The sequence below is a fragment of the Marmota flaviventris genome, chromosome 4 (genome assembly GCF_047511675.1).
Source record: "Marmota flaviventris isolate mMarFla1 chromosome 4, mMarFla1.hap1, whole genome shotgun sequence".
NCBI classification, from domain to species: Eukaryota; Metazoa; Chordata; class Mammalia; order Rodentia; family Sciuridae; genus Marmota; species Marmota flaviventris.
Window position 1 is genome coordinate 126301866 of NC_092501.1, and position 22074 is coordinate 126323939.

Genomic DNA, 22074 nt, shown 5'->3' on the forward strand with positions numbered 1-22074 from the left:
AGAAACCACAAGCAAAAATAAATGAGATTATATCAAACTTAAAAAATTTTGTGTATTAAAGGACATCATCTACAGAGTGAAAAGGAAACTTATAAGAATGGAAGAAAATATTTTCGAATTTCATCTCTGAGAAAATGTTCAATATCATTAATCACCAGAGAAATGGAAATCAATATCATGATTTATTACCTCACACTCTTTAGAATGGTTACTATAAAAATACAAAAAATAATAAGTGTTGGTTAGGATGTGGAGAGACCAGAACATTTGTTCTCTGTGGAAGTATAAAATGGTATAACTGCTATGGAAAACAATAAGAAAGTCTCTCAAAAACTTAAAATATAATTATCATATGATCTAGCAATCTTACTTCTGGGTTTATATCCAAAGGAACTGAAAGTAGGATCTTGAGGAGATATCTGCAGGCCCATGTAAAAGCAGTACTATTCACAACAGCCAAATGTCCATCAATGGATGAATGAACAAACAAAATTTATTCCACAAGAAATATATTCAATCTTAAAAAGGAAGGAAATTCTGTCACATGCTATAATTTGGATGAACCCTAAGGATATTAGTGAAATAAACAGTCACCAAAAGATAAATACTATATGATTCTACTTATACAAAGTATTAAAGCAATCAAAATTCACAGAAACACAAGAGAGAATGGTGGTTATCAGGGATTATGAGAAGAAAGAGAAGGGGAATTATTGCTTGGTGAGTTTAAAGTTTTAGATTTACAAGATGTAAAAGTTTTTGGAAATTTATTTCCTGACAATGTTTACATACTGAATACTATTGAACTATACATTTTAAATGGCTAAAATGGTAAATTTTTATGTTTTTACCATATTAAAATATTTAAAAATTCTAAAATTTAATGTAAATTGAAATATCCATGACTAACTGTGTGAACTACTATACATACACACACTGATAACTAAACTAAAGGCTCATTACAATAATGCCTGAAAGCTCCTAAAAAGGAAATACTTTAGATTCTATAAAAGCATATTGTTAAAAACACACAATCCTACTTACCTTGGTTTCTCTCTTTTTTCTCTTTGCCTTTCAAAATCCCGCCCTCTGTCCTTTCCATCTCTAGGTTTTTCTTCTATCCTGTCTTTCACTTTATATTTTTCTTTGTATTTTTTACCCAGAGCAATATCTTCTGGTATAGGAGGGGGTGGACTAGGAGTACGTGGCCCTTTCTTTTTACTTTGGTTGTTCTTTGAGTTCCTAAAGGTAACACAAAGTTATCATTAGAGGTTCAAATATTTCTGTAAGGCCAAATTGATATTTTTAAAAGTGCTTTTTAAAAATGGCAACATTCCTTCCAATTACTTGCTCTTTACTATGTTGTATACCAGTAATCAATAGGCATGAAAAAAATAACTCACAGAAAGGCGCAAAGAACTGGCTTGTTACTTATTTTGTGAATGCTGCTTATTAGTATGTAATTTTAAATAACAGGTTCTGAGAAAAGATGGAGATACAGCAGGAAGAGACTTTTATAGGTGATTATAAAAGGACAGGAAATAGTATTGTAAAATAAAACAAAAGCTTAAATTGTATTTTTTTAGTTTATATAAAAAGTAGTTAAAGAAAATAAAAATCACCTATAATTCTACGATCCCAAAATAATTACAGCTTTGATATGCTTCCACACTCTTCCCTTGGTTCTTTATATATTCATTTAAAACTAGATATTCACATGCAAAAAGATGAAGTCAGACTTTATCTTGTATCATGTACAAAAACTGACACAAAATTGATTTAAAATCTGAATGTAAAATCTAAAACTATAAAATTAGAAGAAAATAGGAAAAGCATCCTAACAATGGACTTGGAAATGATTTCTTGGTTATGACAACTAAGGTATACGTAACAAAGGCAGAAATAGACAAATGGGACTGTAATCAAAGACAGAAGTTTTCATGTGTTAAAGGATACCATCAACAGAGTGAAAAAGGAAACCAACAGAATAGGAGAAAATATTTCCAAATCACATTTAGAGGATGGTCACAACTATTTTACCACTGAAAATGGATGTTATTCTGTTTCTTTCTTACATACACATATATACTCATGAAAATCCCATTATAGTACTTTGTAAGATCTTTTTATATTGAACATAGAATGGGCATTTTCTATAACAAAAAGTAGATTTAAGTAATCATTGCTATTAATTGTATAGAATTTCTTTGAATAGATAAATGCTCTATAACATTTAATCAATTTCATATTTGTTTTTCAGGTGGTTTCCAAGTTTTGATCATCATAAAGGAAACACAATATCATCCACAAATAAAATTCCAAGCATTTGTTAGCAAACATTTATTTAAATCTTTGAATCTTGTTCCAAGAAATCTTTCCTAACTTTTAGATCAAAAAGGTGGTCTCCTAAAATTATGGAATTTTGCCTTTCATATCTAAGTCTTTAATCAACTTGTAACTTATTTTGTGGAATAGACTTCAAGTAATTTTATGTAAGTGGTATAACTTTGTTCCCTATACATCCCAAAATGGCTGTCTTTGCCACATTCCTGAACAATAGTTTAATTGAATACAATAGGATCTTCATGTCAAAATTCCTTTCCCTAAAAGCTCTATAACATTTAGTGTTGTAGATGAGTAGTCCAAAGAGAGTCATTTTCTTTCCATACAGCTGACCTGGCTTTTCTGTTGGGGTACTTTTAAAACTCTTCCTTGGAAAAAAACTTTTAACGAAGCCAAGATATTTAAAAAAAGAAAAAATACATATTTTTTTCCAGTATTCAATATACTGTTCCAATATGAAACTTCATGTTGTTTACTCAATTTCATCTATTTTTACTGCCACTTCCCTGTGTGACCCATCTATTATTTAGTTACTACATCACCTAGATCTTTCATATTAAATTCCTGTCATTCCTATCCTCCTATTTTCTAATATCTTAAGCTTATCTTCAAATTCAGTAACTTTTAAATAGTAACCATTTTACTAATTCTAAATTTGACAATCTCAGTATTCTATTTTTAGTTTGATAATCTTATTTTTCCCAAAATGATATTTTTTTAAGATCAAGTGCTCTCATCATGCCAATACAATATACTCTCAAACTGAATGAAATTTATGAATTATTACTTATATTTGTTCCTGTTTTAAGTATTAACATTTCTGTGTAAGCCATCTGCTCTGAGTGTTTAATCCTGTACTGAGTTTTTAAATAGCCCTTCTTTCATACATCCGGTGAGTTTTCAATGTTTATTCATTTTACTATCTATTGATATTTATACATAAAGATCTATATCTAAATCCTAGAACTTATTTTTTATTACCTTGAGTTCTCTAGTACCAAGATTCCTCAGATATAAAAAGATTAACGGTACAACCCTCAAAATTCCTAATAAGATTGAAAAAATATAAAAGCATCTAACTTATACTTAGCATTCTGAAAATTTAGCTCTCTTGGTTCTTATCCTTATTTCCTTTCACAGATAGGGTCAACCCACTTAAGCAAGTAAGAGATTACTAAAATATGATTACCAAATCTATTTTTTACCCTTACCCTCTGCCAACAACCACATTAACCACAAATCTCATTACATATTTATGAGATGGCTCAAACTACTTATGCATCTAATAATTAAGTTAGATACCTAAGATTTCTAAGTATTTTTCCATTTTAAAGACAAAAACTAGTCACTTTTAGGATCTGTATTAAAAACAAAATGAGAGAGGAATTTTAACTATTTTCATGTTACTGCCTATAATAGAAGATTTACCAAACTTTTCCCCTAGGCACACAGGGCTGAACCATACTATCTAGACTTTTTTTAAATTAGGTGTGGTCAAGCAAATAAAATATGACCAAAGCAATGTGAACAGAAGTGATGTATAGCAATTTCAAGGACTTCATATGCCAGGCAACTGTAAATTACAAAGCTAAATAAATAAAACATTTTTTTTTTTAACCTTGTACATTCCATTCTTTGGTTTCCTTGAAAGTCCAAGCAAATAGAGCCATAGGTCTGAAGGTGCCTAGGTTAATAAATTTCCAAGCACAGAACACCACTTATTAATTAGAAATCACCATTTTGACTTCACTTAAGTAAGAAATACTTCTGTTGTGTTAAACCACTGACATTGAGATTTAGCTATTACTATAACCAGGATTATCCTTGGAAAATTTATTTATTATTTGAGTAGACAAATGCTCTATAACATAATCCTGAAGTATAGTATTTCTTCACATTATGTTTAAAAGCATATGGTTGGAAAACACAATTATGTTACAATGCACCGTTTTCCAACTGAAAGGGCCAATATTGGTTTTGCATATTCTGAAATCAACAAGAATCTTTTAATATTTTTTAAGTCAATGAATGATTATTCTAGGTAGCACCAAGTCCATTACTATTTGTGGTATACAGTGTACTTATATACATCTATGATTTTTAGATTCTCTACCCACTCCCCGCCAAAAAAAACCCATTCCTTTTGAACAGCTTTGGACATCCTTTATATTTCTCTGTACAAAGAACTACAAGTAAAAAATTTACATAGTAAAAACTAAGGCTAAAAATGAAGATGGACGGATTAGATAATACATTTATGATTTTTAAATCACTCTCACATCTTAGGATAAATCTTAACTATCATACTAGATTTTACAATGGATGTCGAAGAAAAATACCAGCTTTCAGGGAGAAATGTGAGTTTTAATTTGTCAGTAATTATATCTGTCCATTCAATACGATAACCTAGTAAGACCAAGGAAGAGTTTATTCATCTGATTTGTCACCTCGGCTGACTTACTGGCACTGGGTGAAATGCTTCACTGAATTTTAACTGAAATTCGAATCCTTACTTGTGCTTAATATGTTTTCAAACAGTTTATAGTATGATCTAGCAATGAAATTAAAAGTTGACTGATATTCTCCAGGCAATGTGAACTGCCTAAAGAAATGCTATAATTAATTTAATGTTTTGTTTGTTTGCTTGTTTTCCCACAGATACTAATTTATTTAGGAAAATGGATACACTTAAGGAAGAATGCCAGTGATCTCAGAGTGAAAAGGTACCTTTTGGAGTAAAGCTATGAATAGAAATTCAATGGAGCATGTGGACCATCTTCAGAGAGAGAAAGAGAGAAAATTCTTTGTATTTTTAATGTATTATTTTCCAGACGATTCTGGGTTATTATTAATGATGCATATTAAAGTAAACAACACATAGAATATAAAAATATAGTAGTTAAATCAATGTGACAATATTTATTAAAGGACAATACACTAATACAGCAGTGTGAGAGATAATATAAAATGAAGATGAAACTAACCCTCATCTAAACAATTATTACAACTTTCTATGAAAAGACTTTCAAAGATTTCATGAAAAGAAAGGATAATAAAATGAATAAGGCATATTTCTGATATGCAATTTATTGGAGATATGAATGGAATTGATGAAATAATATAATCAGTTAGCCAATAAGATAGAGAGCAAGTAGGGTAGATCACATCATTCTCTGATTCAACTTCTTCCATATTCCTTTGCAATATTTATTTAATCCCAGGAACAAAGAAGAGGATCAAGTCAACTTTACTGAGTGCCTTATTACAATGCAAAGCTCTATGCAAAGTAGGCACTGTGGGAAGTTAGAACAATGAACCATCAAGATCCCAATTTTCAAGAAGCTTAAATTTAATAGAGGTTGTAAAACACATATGTCATAGCTGAAATACAATGCAAAGGCAATTAATATTAAGAGGAAGATATAAACAAAATCTGATAGGTATACAAAAGCGATAAAAATGATGTTTGGTAAGGAGAAATAGGAAAACTTAATAGAAATTTTAGAATTTAAGCTAGGGATTGAAGGACTGAGTTTAAACATAGTAAGTAGGAGGAAGATTGAACAAAAATATTGACAAGAAAAAAAGATCAAAATATGAATGTCATCTAAGGAATCTGAATTTTATTGAGTTTTTAAATGGCATAATAAATGAACAGAAATTGTTCTTTTATGATTTCTCTGTTAGCATGTATAATTAATGGGTTAGAGTATCTGAATTAAAATGTGTATGAATGTGTAGAGCTGGATACTATATAATGTAAATACATTTAGTAGAATGATATAATAATCTAGGGCAAAAAGTAACTGACATCTGAATAATGGTGTCTCTACGAAAAAAGGAGAAAAATATGATTTTCATTATGGGTTCAGAGAGACAGCATTTTCTAACTGATCAAATGTTGGGGAAAAGAGGTTTTCAGTTATTTTTTAAAACATAAAATTAACATATGTGCTTTAATTAAAATAAAATTTAAATGGTACAGAGTGATATTAAGTGAAAAAATGCCAGCTGCACCATGAATTCCTCAATGTAATTAAATTTAAACATTTCTATTTTTATTTCTTTAGCTGGCTACTACAATAATTCTGAATAATATATTCTGTTGCTAGGTATGTAATATAAAAACTCTAAGTTGTTGGTCATGAACACAAAGAGATAAAAATATTCATTGTGTATACTTTACAATAGCTAAAACTGAAAATAACAAATGTTCAATAACACAAAACTAATAACTATGTTGTATAAACATGAATGAACTAAGGCTACATGTATCAATATAGAGAGATGAAAAACAAATCTTCAGTAAAAAAGTAAATTGTACAAGGAAAGTTATTTATCTACATTACGATTAAATAGATAAAAGCTATATTATATTTTGCAAAACAATACATAATGAAAATATAACCATTTATGCACATTATCATAAATACCAAATTCAAGTGAGAAGAATAAGGAATGTATGTTTTATTTCTTAAAAAATAAAACCTCTGAAGCATAAACAGATGTGACACAGATATTTGTTATAATTTTCTTTTAATTTTTGCTTAAGAAAAGCTTACACTAAATACTAAACATATTAAAAGTACCCTTCTATATATACTAAGTGATTCTTTTTAATATCTGTTCAGAAAAAGATACTTCTTTCTGGCACTACTTATCACCCTACTGACCTCTGCTGATCCAATAGGGGAGAAGATACTGCGGATGTCTTCCTATCTTTCTTGCTAGCGGAAGATGACTTGGGGCTTGATTTTCGCTTTGGAGATTTGCTAGACTTTCTTAGAGAAGGCGATGGAGACAATTTTGATCTAACCACTTCTGGTGACACCTTTCAAAAGAATTCAGTACGTTAATTGAGAAATTCCTTCATTCATGATACAATAAAGCATATATACCTTAAAATAATTTTTAAAAACCCTCAAAGTAAAAAATTAAGTACTACTACAGCTACAATCTATTAGTAATCTGAACCCATGCTTTTAACCAGTATAATTAACTGCTGTAACATACACCGTTATAAAGAAAGCAAATGAAAATTATGAAATTTCAAACTCTGAGACAAATATCAAATTATATTCAAACCAATTATCTCTATATATTTTAGAAAAATTAACAAGGAATTCTAGAAATGGCACTGGCCTGAAACAGACATGTAGTCTTAAGCCCCACTTTATGTTAGCTGGTGATTCTAGCAAGCAAGTTTCAGTTTTGTTCAATAGCAAATACTTCCTACCATCTAATTGATTAATGTGAAGATTAAATGAGTAACATATATGGAGTAGTTGATACCCAGTGAGCTGCTGATCAATGTATTGGTATCCTAATATAAATTTAGGATGTAGCAAGCAGCTAATTTCTCTGAAGCAACATCAATATTGATATTAATTACTAACTTGAATATTGCAATAAATAGGATACCTCCTTTTTAATGATAATTTCTTCTCTCTTCTCCATATTTTCTTGTTCCAATTTCATTAATTCCCTCTGAATCTTCTGACGCTTCATTTCCAATGACAACTCATGAACATAATCATAATTAATATCTCCATTATCAGAATCTTTAAAACAAAAATTTCATTACTAGTCAGAAACTATCATGATTATCTATATAAAAATTACAGCTTTTCAACTAATTTTTATACAAATTTAAATGGCAGATTCTTTTATTAAAATAATATACTTCTAAAAATTAAAGAAATATCTTGGGCCATGAAGGATTGAAATCACCATGGTTGATTTCTTTATTAAAAAAATCATATTTTTATGGTTTCTGGATTTTCTAAAAGTAATATGGGTTGCCCAAAGGGTTTTTTTTGTTTGTTTGTTTTGGTTAGAGCTGGCAATGTAGCTCAGGGGTAGGGCATTACCTAGTATGCATCAAGTTCTGGATTCAATCCTCAGTAGCATAATAAAGAAAAGCTCTGCGAAGTACTCAGCTGAAGTTTCTAAGCACTAAATATACCAACGCCTTCAATATTTCATGCTACATGAAATGTGGAGATCTCCTTGATTTACTTATTACTAAAGTGAGGCTAAATTAGGAGTACAACATTGTTTCCATAATTTTATCATTTTTATTTTCAAGACAACTGATTTGTATCTAAAACTAAAGCTGGAAAATTTTAATACTAACATGTACTCATATGCTAATTTTTAAGGACTTATAGGTCCATGTATTAAAAACAGTCAATTCTCAATGGATCTGATGACATCTTTCCATATTCAATCTTTTTCAGTTTAGAAAAAAATTAAAATGAGAGTGGTATGAAGATCTATTTTATTATAATATAAAGAGGTTTTCAATGGCTGCTGGCATTGATACCCCACCCTTCACCCTCCTGTGTCATAAATGTCAAGAAGCTTGGAGAGAGGAATCCAGCGACTTCTCTCCTAATCCATGACCACTGTTGGGCTTCACTGATCACAGCTGAGGTGCCTTTTCAAGCTACACTTTTAGCATTTTAGATCATTTCTTAACCTGAGGTAAAAAAAATAAAATTTTTTTGAAGACACTCAAGTACAATAAAGACAAGAAGTCCTACTTGACTACTTGAAAACATATATCACAAGAAAATAGATATAATTGTCATGTACAGTTCAAATACATTAAAATAATATCATCCATTCATGCTTAGGGATTCAGAGGGTAGCTATACATTTAAATCTGTGTGACAAACGTGATTACTCACGTTAGAGTACGATGACAATATTTCAGAAAATTATAAAATAAATTAAATCAAGTTTTCAGTTAATGAGCAACTCCTGAATATTCCAGGTGATGTAGTTATTATATGATAAAATGGAGATACTGAATTTAACTAAATGAATAATAGCTATCTATAGTTACTATTTTGTACTCCATTGAGACACTTTACATCAGTGAATTAAAGGATTCAATGATCTGTTTTCATTGTGTTCTTAAATAAAATTCCATATTCAAACATCTGGGTAAAACAAAGGAAAGAGTAATTAATTGAGGAAAATGATTAACAGTGGTTTTGAAGACATTATCAATAACACTTTAGCCATCTAAAAACTACTATCAGGAAATATTATCAGTATGAAACATATATAAGAAACAAGAAGATGCTTTCAAGTACTCAATTCCCAACCACCCAATCAAGGAAGAAAGGTCTGAGCTATTAAAATATATGTCAAAGCCAATGTGCTATAGCTAACATATTTTTCCCAGAGGGAAAACTCTCAAGCCTTTACTCAAAAAGCACTTAACTTTATGCATATCTATTATAATCAAAACTCAGATTTTTTCCTAATCTATAAAAGATGAAAAAAACAGAAAGCACAAAATATAAGATGGAACTCACGAGAGAAGCCTGAAATTAGTCAATAAATTAAAAAGTATCTTTGTGTATTTTATAGCCTAAGGTTATCACTATAATTACCTTATAAAACTTGATTGTAAAAATGACTAAGTCATTGGGAAAATATTCTAATTATATATTTGAAAGGTATACACAAAGAAAAGGTTGTTATTCTTTATAAATAATCTTACTGATTAACAGAAGCACAGGCAAAGCAATTCACACACAAAATAATGCAAATGTATATAAATATGCCTTTTATGTATTATGAAACCATTTTTAAAAATTACAGTATTGTTTAGATAAAGGACATGCCCAATCTCTAGTGGCAGCAAAACAAGTGAGTATGTCTATCTTTGTTAATAGGAGTAAAAGCCTTCTAACATTTATCTCATTTAAAATAGCAATTGTATTTCAACTAAAATTTATTACATGAAAAAAACCCCAGACTTATAAAAAACATATATAAGAATTAAAGACTATAAGTATTTAAGTATTTCCTTTTGTTTTTATTTATGATACATTCTCACTGCTACACTCTTACACAATTCTGAGTACACAGTAAAATATGAAATTCTCCTTATGTTCCTCCACTAATATCATCACTGCAATGGTAACAGTTTAGGGTTGAACGCATAAAAATAAACCCTTATAGTTTCTTAAACAACAGAACCAAAACTACACACTGCCTTATAAACAGGATTTTCCCATGTTACACATCAAGCCCAATCATCTTCATTTTAATACCTTCAAAGCTTTTCAAACTATGAACACACTGTAACTTACTTGACCAGTTTTGTTCTGAGATGTGCAGTTTGTTTTCAATATTTTGCTATCAGAAAGACTTCAGTGAACATTTTAACATCTACCTTGATTGACAAGTACCAGTATTCTTTTATTACAAATTTCTCAAACTGCAATTTATTGAATCAAATAAAAGTACAACCTGTTTTCACTACGGTCAAACTGCATTCCAAAACAACTTTACCAATGTAAACTGACATCCCAATTTCAAAAAATCAAAACTATTTCTATAATACTACCTTATTTGCCTAGTTTACTAATTCGCCCGAGTACATAACAGAATTTTCCAGATGTGATATCTTTAACAGACTGAATGCAGAAGCAGATATGAAAATTAAGCTGAATCCTATTAATAAGCCAGACATTGAAATGCCTTGTAAAAACATGTAAAAAAAAATCTTACCACTTCCTCACATTTTTTCCTTGTAAAAGAATAGTATTTTGCATAAAAGAATATATTAGTTTTATTATTGTCATTATCAAACGATTAATAAATAGTTTTAAAATTTCTCAGATTCAATTAACCAAAGAAAAATATAAAAATCACCATATTTTATATGTAAAACTATTACTAAATATTTTTCCTATAATAAGTCTCAAAAAAAAAACCACTTTAGGGCTGGGGTTGTGGCTCAGTAGTAAAGTAGTAAATGCCTGGCATGTGTTAGGCATTGGGTTCGATTCACAGCACCACACATAAATAAATAAAATAAAGGTCCATAGACAACTGAAAAAAATATATATATATATTAAAAAATCACTTTGTTGTTTTTTTTTTTTTTTAAAGAAGAGAGAGTTAAGCGGAAAACATTAGAAATCAATAAACAAGGGACAAAATACAAGGAGCTTCTATATGATTGAAAGACTTGAACAGGAAGACAAAAATCTGAAGAGTGACAGATGGAAGCCAAGCAAAAGAGTCTTTTTTCAGGACAGGAGCTCTAAGATATGTCAAATGCGGTAGAAAGTTACTCTGAGATAGAGACAAGTATGTCTCCATTTAGCAAAGAGGTTATTAGTAACCTTGAAGAAGAGTTTTAGTGGAGAGGTGGGGCAGAAAACTGTATACTAAGTATCAGGTGAAAAGGCAGATATAAGGTACATTCAACAGTCCATTCTCTTTGAAGAATTTAGCTATTAAGTGGAAATAAGCAGGGTAGTAGCTAATAGTAAGAAAAGGAATGTTAGAGATATGGCCATGAATGTATAACAAATAAACATAATTGCTGAGGTAAGAAGAAATCAGATTTAGAATACAAGGGAATATATTAACTTTATACAACAGGAGGAAGGTCTCTTAACACGGAATAAGAGGAAGATAAATAGTATCAACTAATTATTGTAATTTTATAGACATAGTATTAAATTAGATTATAAAGCCAATGAACTAATCATAAAGAAGTTTCTTATTCTTTCATAGAAATAACTTTTGAGCAAACTGTACTGTTCCTTATTAAGTACTGATGTTCCAATTAGTGGAGAGACCTATAGGGTACTTTTCAAGTCTTGGTCTATTTCAGAGATCATTCTGAAATACAGTAATAAATATCTTAGACATGCAAGCTCTTGGATCTCTGTCACAAGGACTCACTCAAATCAGCCACTGTCCCCCAAAAGTAATATGCAGCCAAATTGATATGGCTATGTTCCAATTTTAAAAGTTTATTTTCAAAAATATAAACAAGCAACAGTCCATATGGTGTAGTTTTCTAAACCCTGGTGTAAGTTTTCAGCTTACTACTGAAAAAGCTGTTAAAATTCTTAAGCTCTTTAATTTTGTCATCTGAAAGTAGAATAACATAGCTACTGAATGAGAACAGAAATTATATTAAAATGTCCAGCATATCCAATGCACTCAACAAGTGTAGAGTTCCCTCTCTAGAACTGGGAGCATGAGGTTAGAGTGCTCACCTTCTGGAACATAAAAGAAGTGGAGAAAAGAGAACATTCATGGTATGGAAAAATACTTATTTGTTAAGACATTACTCAAAGATGATTTTGCTAATTTTCATGAATAAATTCCAGGATTCAATTATCATGTGACTAATTTCTTCTGAAAAAAAGAAAGTCAAATTTCTTGGAAATAATTTCCCCAAGTATTTAAGATTTAAAAATGTCATTTTAAAATATTTTATGTAAAACAACATAAATTTAATTTTTTAACTTTAGTATTGAGGAATTTAAAAATTTACAAATGTAATAAATCAAAGGACTATGAAACTGCACAATAAAATTTTAAAGAGAAACCTAGGACGATGAAGTTTAAATATGTATTGCAAACTTTTTTCTGCTTTTGAACCGCTACCCTATGCAGTATCTATCTTACAACTCTGATAGTTAGAAACATATCAATATGATAATTCTGAAACAATGGAGAGATCACAGTTAACAAGTGATTGGTTTTTGTTTTTGTTGTTTGGCTAAATTAGGGATTGAACCCAGAAATGCTCTACCACCAAGCTACATTTTATTTATTTTTTGAGATAAGGTCTCACCAAGTTTCCCAGGCTGGCTCAGAATTTACGATCCTCCTGCCTCAGCCCCCTGATTAGTTGGGATTACAGGCGTGCACCATCTTGTTCAGCCTTGAAAAATGTTTTAAAGCCTATAAAACGTCTAAAAAGTGAATAATCAAGAATTTATCAGGTAAGCAAAGATTCTGAAACTCACCATCTCTAGTAGTTTCCCATTCTACATTTTCTTCTTCACTTTCTGGAGTTCTCTCCTTGGTGATTTTTATGTCTTCTTTTTCCCTATGCCTCCCTCTTGAAGATTCTTTCTAAAAAGTACATACCCACAGATTAGTGTATTTTTGAACAATATTTAAGGTAATTGTAATACACAGTATTTTAATTTCAGTCATCCTTGTTTCATTAAAGAATCAGTTTTGTAAATAATCATTTATCATAAGAACAGAGGAACAATTAAGTTCTAGTACAGCACCAAAATGATAAGACTATAAAAGAACAGCAATTTAGTAAATGTAAGCAGCTAAGATTTAGAAAACACAATATAAATCTAAAACTTTATTTAAAAAACTAAGTTTATTAAAATTGCTAAGTTTCTATGGGAAATCATTTGGGAAACGACAGTTTAAAACGGATAAAATACAATGGAAAAGGTTTGTAAGTGACCACATTTAAAAATAAAAAAAAACTCAGCTATTTATAGTAGATGTTCAAAAATCATCAATCTAGGATTTATACACTAAAATAGTATCCACTTTCCTGCATACCTAAGGATAAATCAAACTCATTTAATGATTCTATAAAGGCTTTCCAAAAAGAGATTTTATTTATTTTGATGAAACCAAATGTTAGTTAAAACAGATAATAAATTAGTCCTTACTACGATAGTTAAAAGACAGATTTTACATTTGGAACACTAGGTGTAACAGTAGCCTACACAAAACAGGCCAACAGTAATTGAACTTATAAAATTCAAGATCCTATTATATAAGATTCCAAACCACATTTTACTAGGTGGCAAGAAAATAACCAGTGTCATGTATCTCTTATCATTCCACCACAGTGAAATTCTCACTTTTATTAAAAATCTATAATACACAAGATAATGAAAGTAAATAACATTATGTGTTCAAACTAATTTCTAAGCATTACCAGTGATATAATTTGGCTGCCCAAAACACAATCAATTTCTTTTTGGAGTTTACTTTTTTAAAGATTTCTTACATAACTGCCTCTCAATTTTACATATTTAGGTATAAAGTTATGCTGTAAGAATTAGTTGCAAAATAACATATACAGTTGGCAAGACTAATATAGGCTGATACAAATTATTATTATTTTTTTTAGTCTTGTGTCTTTTTGATACAAATTATTAAGAGATTATATGACAAAACTGCCATGGGAAAATGTAAAGGGTCAAGAAAAGAAAATGGGCAATTATTTGTACAGAAAACAAAAGGAAATAAAGGAACACAATCTAATTTTAATCATAATATGTGGAACATCAATGAAGGACTGTCCTATATTCCATGCAACTTTTGAATACTGTTCATTAAACCCACTAAAAATATATATTAGTACATACCTATCCCAAAAACATGTTAGAAGACATTATTTCTAAATTAATAAATAAAATACTTTGTGCTTTCTGTCTAAAGTGTAATTACCCGACTACAAATTTAGTTGAAAAAGGATTCAGAGCAGAAGTACTGTATCATAAAACAGACAAAATGTTTTACATTGTAACACAGATTTTTAGCATATTTAGAAACAACAATGAAATGAATAATAAATTTCATTATTTATGTAAATATTTCATAAGTATCTTATATTGACATTATGTAATTTTTGAGTTGTCCATGTCTTAATAACATCTATTATTAAACACTACAGACTACCTGCAGCTTCAATATGTGATGGAATTTCAAGTTAAAAGATAATTTCCTAATAATTTGTCACTATACTGCTTCAAATCATAATATAGGAAATTACTTTGATAACACTTATTAGAAAAGCCTACTCATTTAAAAGAAAATCATATTTCCTCATTTTCTCTACTTTGACAACATATAACTTGTTCAGGCATGTTATTCCTTTATCAAATAAGTTATTTTACCCTTTGTTTTATAGTCAAAGAAACAGAATCTGGTATTACTAGTCACATATACCATGGTTTACTTTAACATTCCTGTATTTCTTCAATAGAATAGTTTGTTATCTTCTCTTAAATTCAAACATATTAATTGAAGCATAATCTTTGGACAACTTTATTTTCTGTAATTAGTCATCTTGGAACATACACAAGCTTAAATACTTGTTAAAGAACTACAACATTTAGCACCAGATATTTCAGAATTTATTCTGAATTTCCAAGCATATTAACACTGACAGTAGGGTAGCAGCAGCCTGTGATCAAACATTCTAATACTTTTTAAAAAAAAAACAGGAATTCACCAATTGTATAAAGACTATAATTAGGTTGTTTCAATTAAGTTTTGCTACCAAGTAAGTCTTCCTAACTTAGGAAAAACATTAGTCTATGTTTCTTGGATTTCAGAAATGTAATAAATAATTATGGGTTTTTAAATAACTTTTATTTCACTTCTATTTTAATACTATTATACACATTTTTCTTGAACATTATATGTGTGAGCAGATTATGTTCATTATGACTTTCATTTTAAGACAGTAAGAATGTGAAATAAATGGAAGTCTTGAGGCTAAGCATTGAGAACCAATACTATAATAAGTGAACTAGTAACTAAATAATAAAATGTTAGGAGCCTTTGTGAATCAAATAATCCAACCTCCCATCTCATGAAGGAAATTTTTCTTTAGGACTAGTTCTTATCTCTGGAATCATGCAAAACAAAATCAACACTTCTTCCACATGCTAGCCCTTTAAATATTTGAAAACTGCTACAGAAACTCTTCAACATCTTATACTAGACCAAAGGCCAAAGAAAAACAATGTTTATTATACATACACATTTCATGATTTTCACACTCCTAATTTTTCTGCCATCTTCTCTATATTAATCTGCCAATGTTTCAATAAAACATGATACTCCAAATTAAAGATTCCATATTATCTATATGTCAGTCTTCCAAAATTGATATATAGATTATACACAACCCACATCAAAATCCAAGCAAGTTACTTTGTAGATATATGACAAACTGATTCTAAAGTTTTTATGGAGACTCTGAATAGCCTATAAAACTAAAGATCAAAGGTAGTACATTGACACTACTGGACTTCAAGACTTAATACAAAGCTAGAGTAATCAATATAGTGTGATATCAATTGACACAATGTACAAATATTTTTTAAAAAGTGCCCAGAAATAGATCTATAGAGAAATAATCAACTGATCTTTGAAAAAAGAACAAAGACAAATGTGTAGAGAAAGAACAGTCTTTCAACAAATGCTGCTAGAATAACTGGACACCTACGTGCAAAAAAAAAAAAAAAAAGTGAATCTAGACACACCTTACATGCTTCACAATAATTAACTAAAAACAGATCTCAGACCTGAATGTAAAATGCACAACTAAAACTCCTAGAGATAAGAAGAAAATATCTAAATGATCTTGGGTATGGCAATAATATTTTAAGTGTAATATCAAAGGCACCATCCATGAAATAAACAACTGAAAGCTGGACTTCATTAATATTTATAATTTCTGCTTTGTGAAAAATATTGTCAAGAGAATAAAATAGTCAAAGACCAATAGAAAATATTCACAAGGGACAGCTGATCCAAAATATAAAGAATTCTTAAAATTCAACAAGAAACCAACCCGAATGAAAACTCCATCAAAGACCTGAACACATGCTTTTATCAGCTGGCAAATCAGCATATGAAAAGATGTTCAACATGGTATGTCATTGAAGGAACTAAAAATAAAACAATAATAGAAATCACTACCCGTAGTATAGTGGTATCTAAATGTAGTCAAAATTCAATATACTGATAACATCAAGTGCTGATGAGTTGTGAAGCAACAGGAACTCATTCATTGCTAGTGTGAATGCAAAACAATACAGTCAATTTGAAAAATATTTAAGCAGGTGTACCCCCACACCCCAAACTGGGAATTGAATCCAGGGGTACTCTACAACTGAGCTATATCCCGAGTACTTTCTATTTTTTGAGATAAGGTCTCACTAAAGTGCCCTGTTTGGCTTTGATTTGCAATCCTTCTGCCTCAGCCTCCTGAATTGCTGGATATGTGCCACCATGCCAGGAGTTTGGCAGTTTCTAGAAAACTAAACACACATCTTTTGTAAAATCCAGCAATAAAATTACTTGGTATTTACCCAAAGAAGTTAGGAATGTAGGTTCACATAGAACCCTGCATGCAGATGTCTATTACAGACTTGTTTCTAATTGCCAAAACTTAGGAGCAAACAACATGTCCTTCAGCAGGCAAATGGATAAGACAATAAAGCCAAACGTATATTATGTTTTTAAAGTGAAAATGATTTGTCAATAATTTCATTGATTGTAACAAATTCAAAACTATGGGGTGAGATACTGATGGGGCTTAGGGAGCTGCATATGTGCAGAAAGAGAGGGTATGAGAAATCTCCATACTTTCTTCAATTTTGCTATGAACCTAAAAGTGTTCCAAAAACACAGTCCATTTTTTTAAAAAAAAGACAAATGAAATTACCGTATTTGATAACATAAACAAATTATTATTTTATTATATTACAGATTGGTATCCCGAATCCAAAAATCTAAAATTTGAAAAGCTCCAAAATCTGAAACTTTTTGAGCACTAACAAGATACCATACGTGAAAAATTCTGACCTCACGTAACATGAATACAAAGAGGCAAGCAGGAAATATTGTGTAAAATTACCTTCAGGCTTCATAAACACGTATATATCTTTACATGATTTCATGTTCAGATGTGGGTCCCATCCCCAAAATGTCTTATTATATATAAGCAAATATCCCCAAATTCATAAAAATCCAAAATTCCAAACATTTCTGGTCCAAAACTGGGATAAGGGATATCCAATCTGTATCCCTAAAATGGGTTTAGAAATAGAGACAAGCAACCCACCACCAAAAAAAGGGGCAGGGAGTGGGGCAGGGAATGGACAGGAGACAGAGACAGAGTTCACAAAAATTATACTTAAATAACATGAAGAGAACAAAGTAAGAGAAAATTAAAACTATACTGATAGCCATGTTTCTCCTATCAAACTGGCAAAATACAAGTCTGACAATACACACTAAGAAGGCCAAGGAGAAATAAACAGGTACTGTCATGTACTACTGGTAATAGTGCAAATGACTCTGATAAGAAATTTGTCATTATTTAGCTATACAGACATTAATCCTTTGACATAGCAATCCCATTTCTAGAAATGTATCTTTCCCAAAGACACAAATAAAATACAAAATGACAAGTGCACAGTCATCCACTGCAGCTCTACATAGTAGTAAGACTAAAATAACCTATATTTTTCAAATAGAAAAAGTTAAATAATGTGTAATATAAACAGCAAAAATGATTGAGAAATAGCCCTACATATTGCTATGGAAAGATCACCTAGATACAGCATTAAGTAAAAAAAATTGCAAGTGAAGAAAAATGTATAAAACATGCTACCTTTTATTTAAGTACAAGAAGATGACAACTGTGTTCAAATACACAAATATAGGTATGTGTATAAATATATATCATACATGCATACACATACTCATATGTAAGTAGCAAGATAATAAAAAGCTAATGAAAGTGATTACCTACAGGGAAGAGTGATCAAAGGATGGAAGTTAGACTTTTTTTTTTTAATGTAGACTGTTTCGTAGATCTAAATTTGAATTCACTCAAATAAATTAACCCACCTATATATCAATTTGGTGGTTTAACAACATGTACAAGAACTATTTAAGTGACTGTTTTCAGAATCATACAGGTAATAAAATTCTTAATTGCTATTCTGGGACTATTAAATATAATATTAAAATAAATAAAATCGGGGCTGGGATTGTGGCTCAGTGGCAGAGTGCTTGCCTCACGCGTGTGAGGCATTGGATTCGATCCTCAGCACCACATAAAAATAAAATAAAGGTATCCATCTACAACAAAAAATTATAAAAAAAATAAATAAAATCAGTGTCAAAAGGGACCAAAATTTTCAGCATTAAGAGAAAAATCTACAGATAACTGTAAAATCAAAGAAATTAAATAGAAGCCCTGGAATCCTAAGTCTGAATTATTTGAGCATGATTCTGTTTTTTTTTTTTTGAAGAGATGATACATATATATTTTCTAAGTATGCTTAATGAAAAGCAATAAAAACAATGAATAATGTAATAGCAATAAGCTTCCCAGTACACAGTGGTCTTGAAATGTCTCTCAGTAAAAGGAACAAGAAACTTCAAGGGGAAAATGGCTGATTTCAAATAGAGAGTATGCCTGGACACATGATAATAGAAACAACAGAACTATCAAAGACTACTAAGCTGGTGTTAAAACAACAAAGGTATTATGGTTTAAATCTAAGGTATCCCCCAAAAGCTCATGTGAGACAATGTAAGAAGGTTCAGAGGTAAAATTAAATTATTGGATTATGAAAGCCTTTACTCAATCAGTGAATTAATCTCCTGAAAAGATTACCTGAGTGGTAACTGTAGCAGGTAGCTGTGCCTGGAGGAGGTGGGTCCCTGAGAGCATGCTTTTGGGGTTCATATATTGCCCTTATTGGGCAGAGCTCTCCCTGCTTCCTGACTGTCATATCATGAGCCACTTTCTTTGACCATGATGTTCTGCATAATCTCAAGCCCCAGGAAATGAAGCCAGCCTTTTATGGATTAAGACAACTGAAACCATGAGCACCATGATAATATTTTCCTCCTTTAGTTGCTCTTGTCAGATCTTTTGGTTGTAGCAACAAAAAAGCTAACTAAAACAAAAGAGTATCACTGGACTTCATCAAGGTGGAAAGACATTTGAAAGAAACAAAAATGATAATAAAAGAGAATGAAAAGGCAAGCCACACACTGGGGAAATGTTTGCAATACATAGATCTCACTAAGAACTGCTATCAAGAATATAAGAATTATAAATTCATTAGATGAAGACATTAATTTATGAGGAAAAGATGTAAATAGATAAACAAATGATCAATAAAAGACATACAATACATAAGATATACAAATAGCCAAGTAACATAATAAAAGATGATCAACATGACTAATCATCAAGAAGTACGAATTAAAACACATGTAACTCAAATAGCTAAAATGAAAAAGACCAAAAATGCCAAGTATTGGTAAGAATTAAAAAAAAAAAAAAAAAAAACTCATTTACTGTGGATGAAAATGTAAAATGAAACAACTACTCTGAAAAATTATTTAAGAAATTTCTTAAAAAGACAAATTTTTACATATCATATGATATACCATTCTACTTCTAAGTACTTATACAAAGAAAACGTATGTTCCCACAAAAACCTACTTACATGTTCATAGCAGTTTTATTTATAATAGCTGAAAACAAATAATAATCCAAATAACTGGCGAATGGATAAACCAATCTTGATATTCATATAATAGCATCCTAATCAGCAATAAGAGGAACTGACACAACCAGCAATGTGGCTGAATTTCAAAAGTATTATTCTGAAAGAATTAAGACATGAAATATATATAAGCCCAATGCAGTGACATGTCAGAGGGTGTCAGGAACAAGTTTGGGAGGGAACTACTACAAAAGGGCATAAAAGATACAGTCTGGGATGATAGAAATGTTCTATATCTTGAGTGTGGTTGTGGTTAGGAAACAGTGTACATCTGTCAAGAACCAAACTGTATACTTAAAATGAAAACATTTTATTTTTTTACAAATTATACCTCAATAAAAATTTTTAAAAAGCTCAGGATCCAACACAAAGATCTCTCAGAGCTAAGCGGGCATTTGGGCTTAAAAAATATAATAGTAGTAATGGATTAATGTTGAAGAGGCATTGTAAAGAACTGATGATTAGCTTAATATACATACAGATGGTTACTAGATTTATTTATATAAGTTAGAATACCTACGAATTTCTTTGCTCTTTCAGCTGAGAGGGCCTGAAAGAAATAACAGCCCCAGTAGCAATAAACCAGATTTTGGATTCTAATACCATTCTTCAATCAGAGGAACAGGGTACATGTACACACTTGCCATTTCTTGTTATGTGGTCTGTGGTTGTGTATGTACCTACATGTATCTGTCTGTCCCCTGCCTTTTGGTTTACCCTTGGAATCCATCCATTAGACTTTGAGGAAGCCCAAGCTATCCACATGAAAGGGACGACATAAAAACAAACCAAAGTCTCCAGCTGAAAGCTAGCATCAACTACCAGACTTATGAGTGAACAAGCAAACCTTCAAATGATTCCAACTCACATGCTTTCAGAACTTTAGCTAAGGCCCATATAGTAAGAAAAAGACAAGATGTCCATACTGTACCTTTTTAAATTCCTGATGAAATTTGGGAACATAATAAATGTTGTTTAATGACAAGGAATAGCATGTATTTTCCCCTTAAGAAATAAAAATTTGTATCTACAATAAAAAAATAACTATCCTATACCATACATTCATTACCAAATTTTTGTAATGCTACTTATGCTCCTATCTTTCTCTTCTAAACCTTTCTTTTGAAATAAACATTCGATCTATTTATCCCTATAACAATCAGATTCCTAATTGCTGATTTGGTGACTATTATCCCTTTTTTGCATTGATACTATGCTTTATTCTTTCCAAAGAATTTTCATGTGTACTTTCTCACTTGATTCTCACCCTAACTTGTGACACATCCAATGGCAGGTACATTTATTGTACTGATTAAAAAGCAAGGTAAAGACATTCAGGATATAGTTAATAGCAGTGTTATGGCCTTCTAACTTAAAAAATCTAACACTACACAAGTCCTAATAAGTACAGTGTTTATACTACTGTCCCCTTCCCTAGTCAGGGCCATTTTTTTCAAATCTAGTTAAAAGTATCACGATGTGCAAAAAGAGCAAAGTAATAGACTAGGGGGTGGGAGAAGGAAGAGAGCTGGATAGGAGTTTGTGAAGCAAAACTAATAATTATGAATATATCCTGGAAGACAGT

At 30.5% G+C, this 22074-nt stretch overlaps 1 protein-coding gene across 6 annotated transcripts in view; it reads right to left on the bottom strand.

Moving 5' to 3' along the window:
- Zc3h13 (zinc finger CCCH-type containing 13) overlaps positions 1-22074 on the bottom strand; it is an 81178-nt gene that overhangs the window by 40405 nt on the left and 18699 nt on the right. For all 6 annotated transcript variants that reach the window (XM_071611496.1, XM_071611495.1, XM_071611494.1 and 3 more), the window contains exons 5-8: positions 13143-13251; positions 7765-7904; positions 7017-7174; positions 1045-1242 (exon numbers count right to left, since the gene is read on the bottom strand). In XM_071611496.1, coding sequence (XP_071467597.1) covers positions 1045-1242; positions 7017-7174; positions 7765-7904; positions 13143-13251 — 605 coding nt within the window. The remainder of the gene's footprint in view (positions 1-1044; positions 1243-7016; positions 7175-7764; positions 7905-13142; positions 13252-22074) is intronic.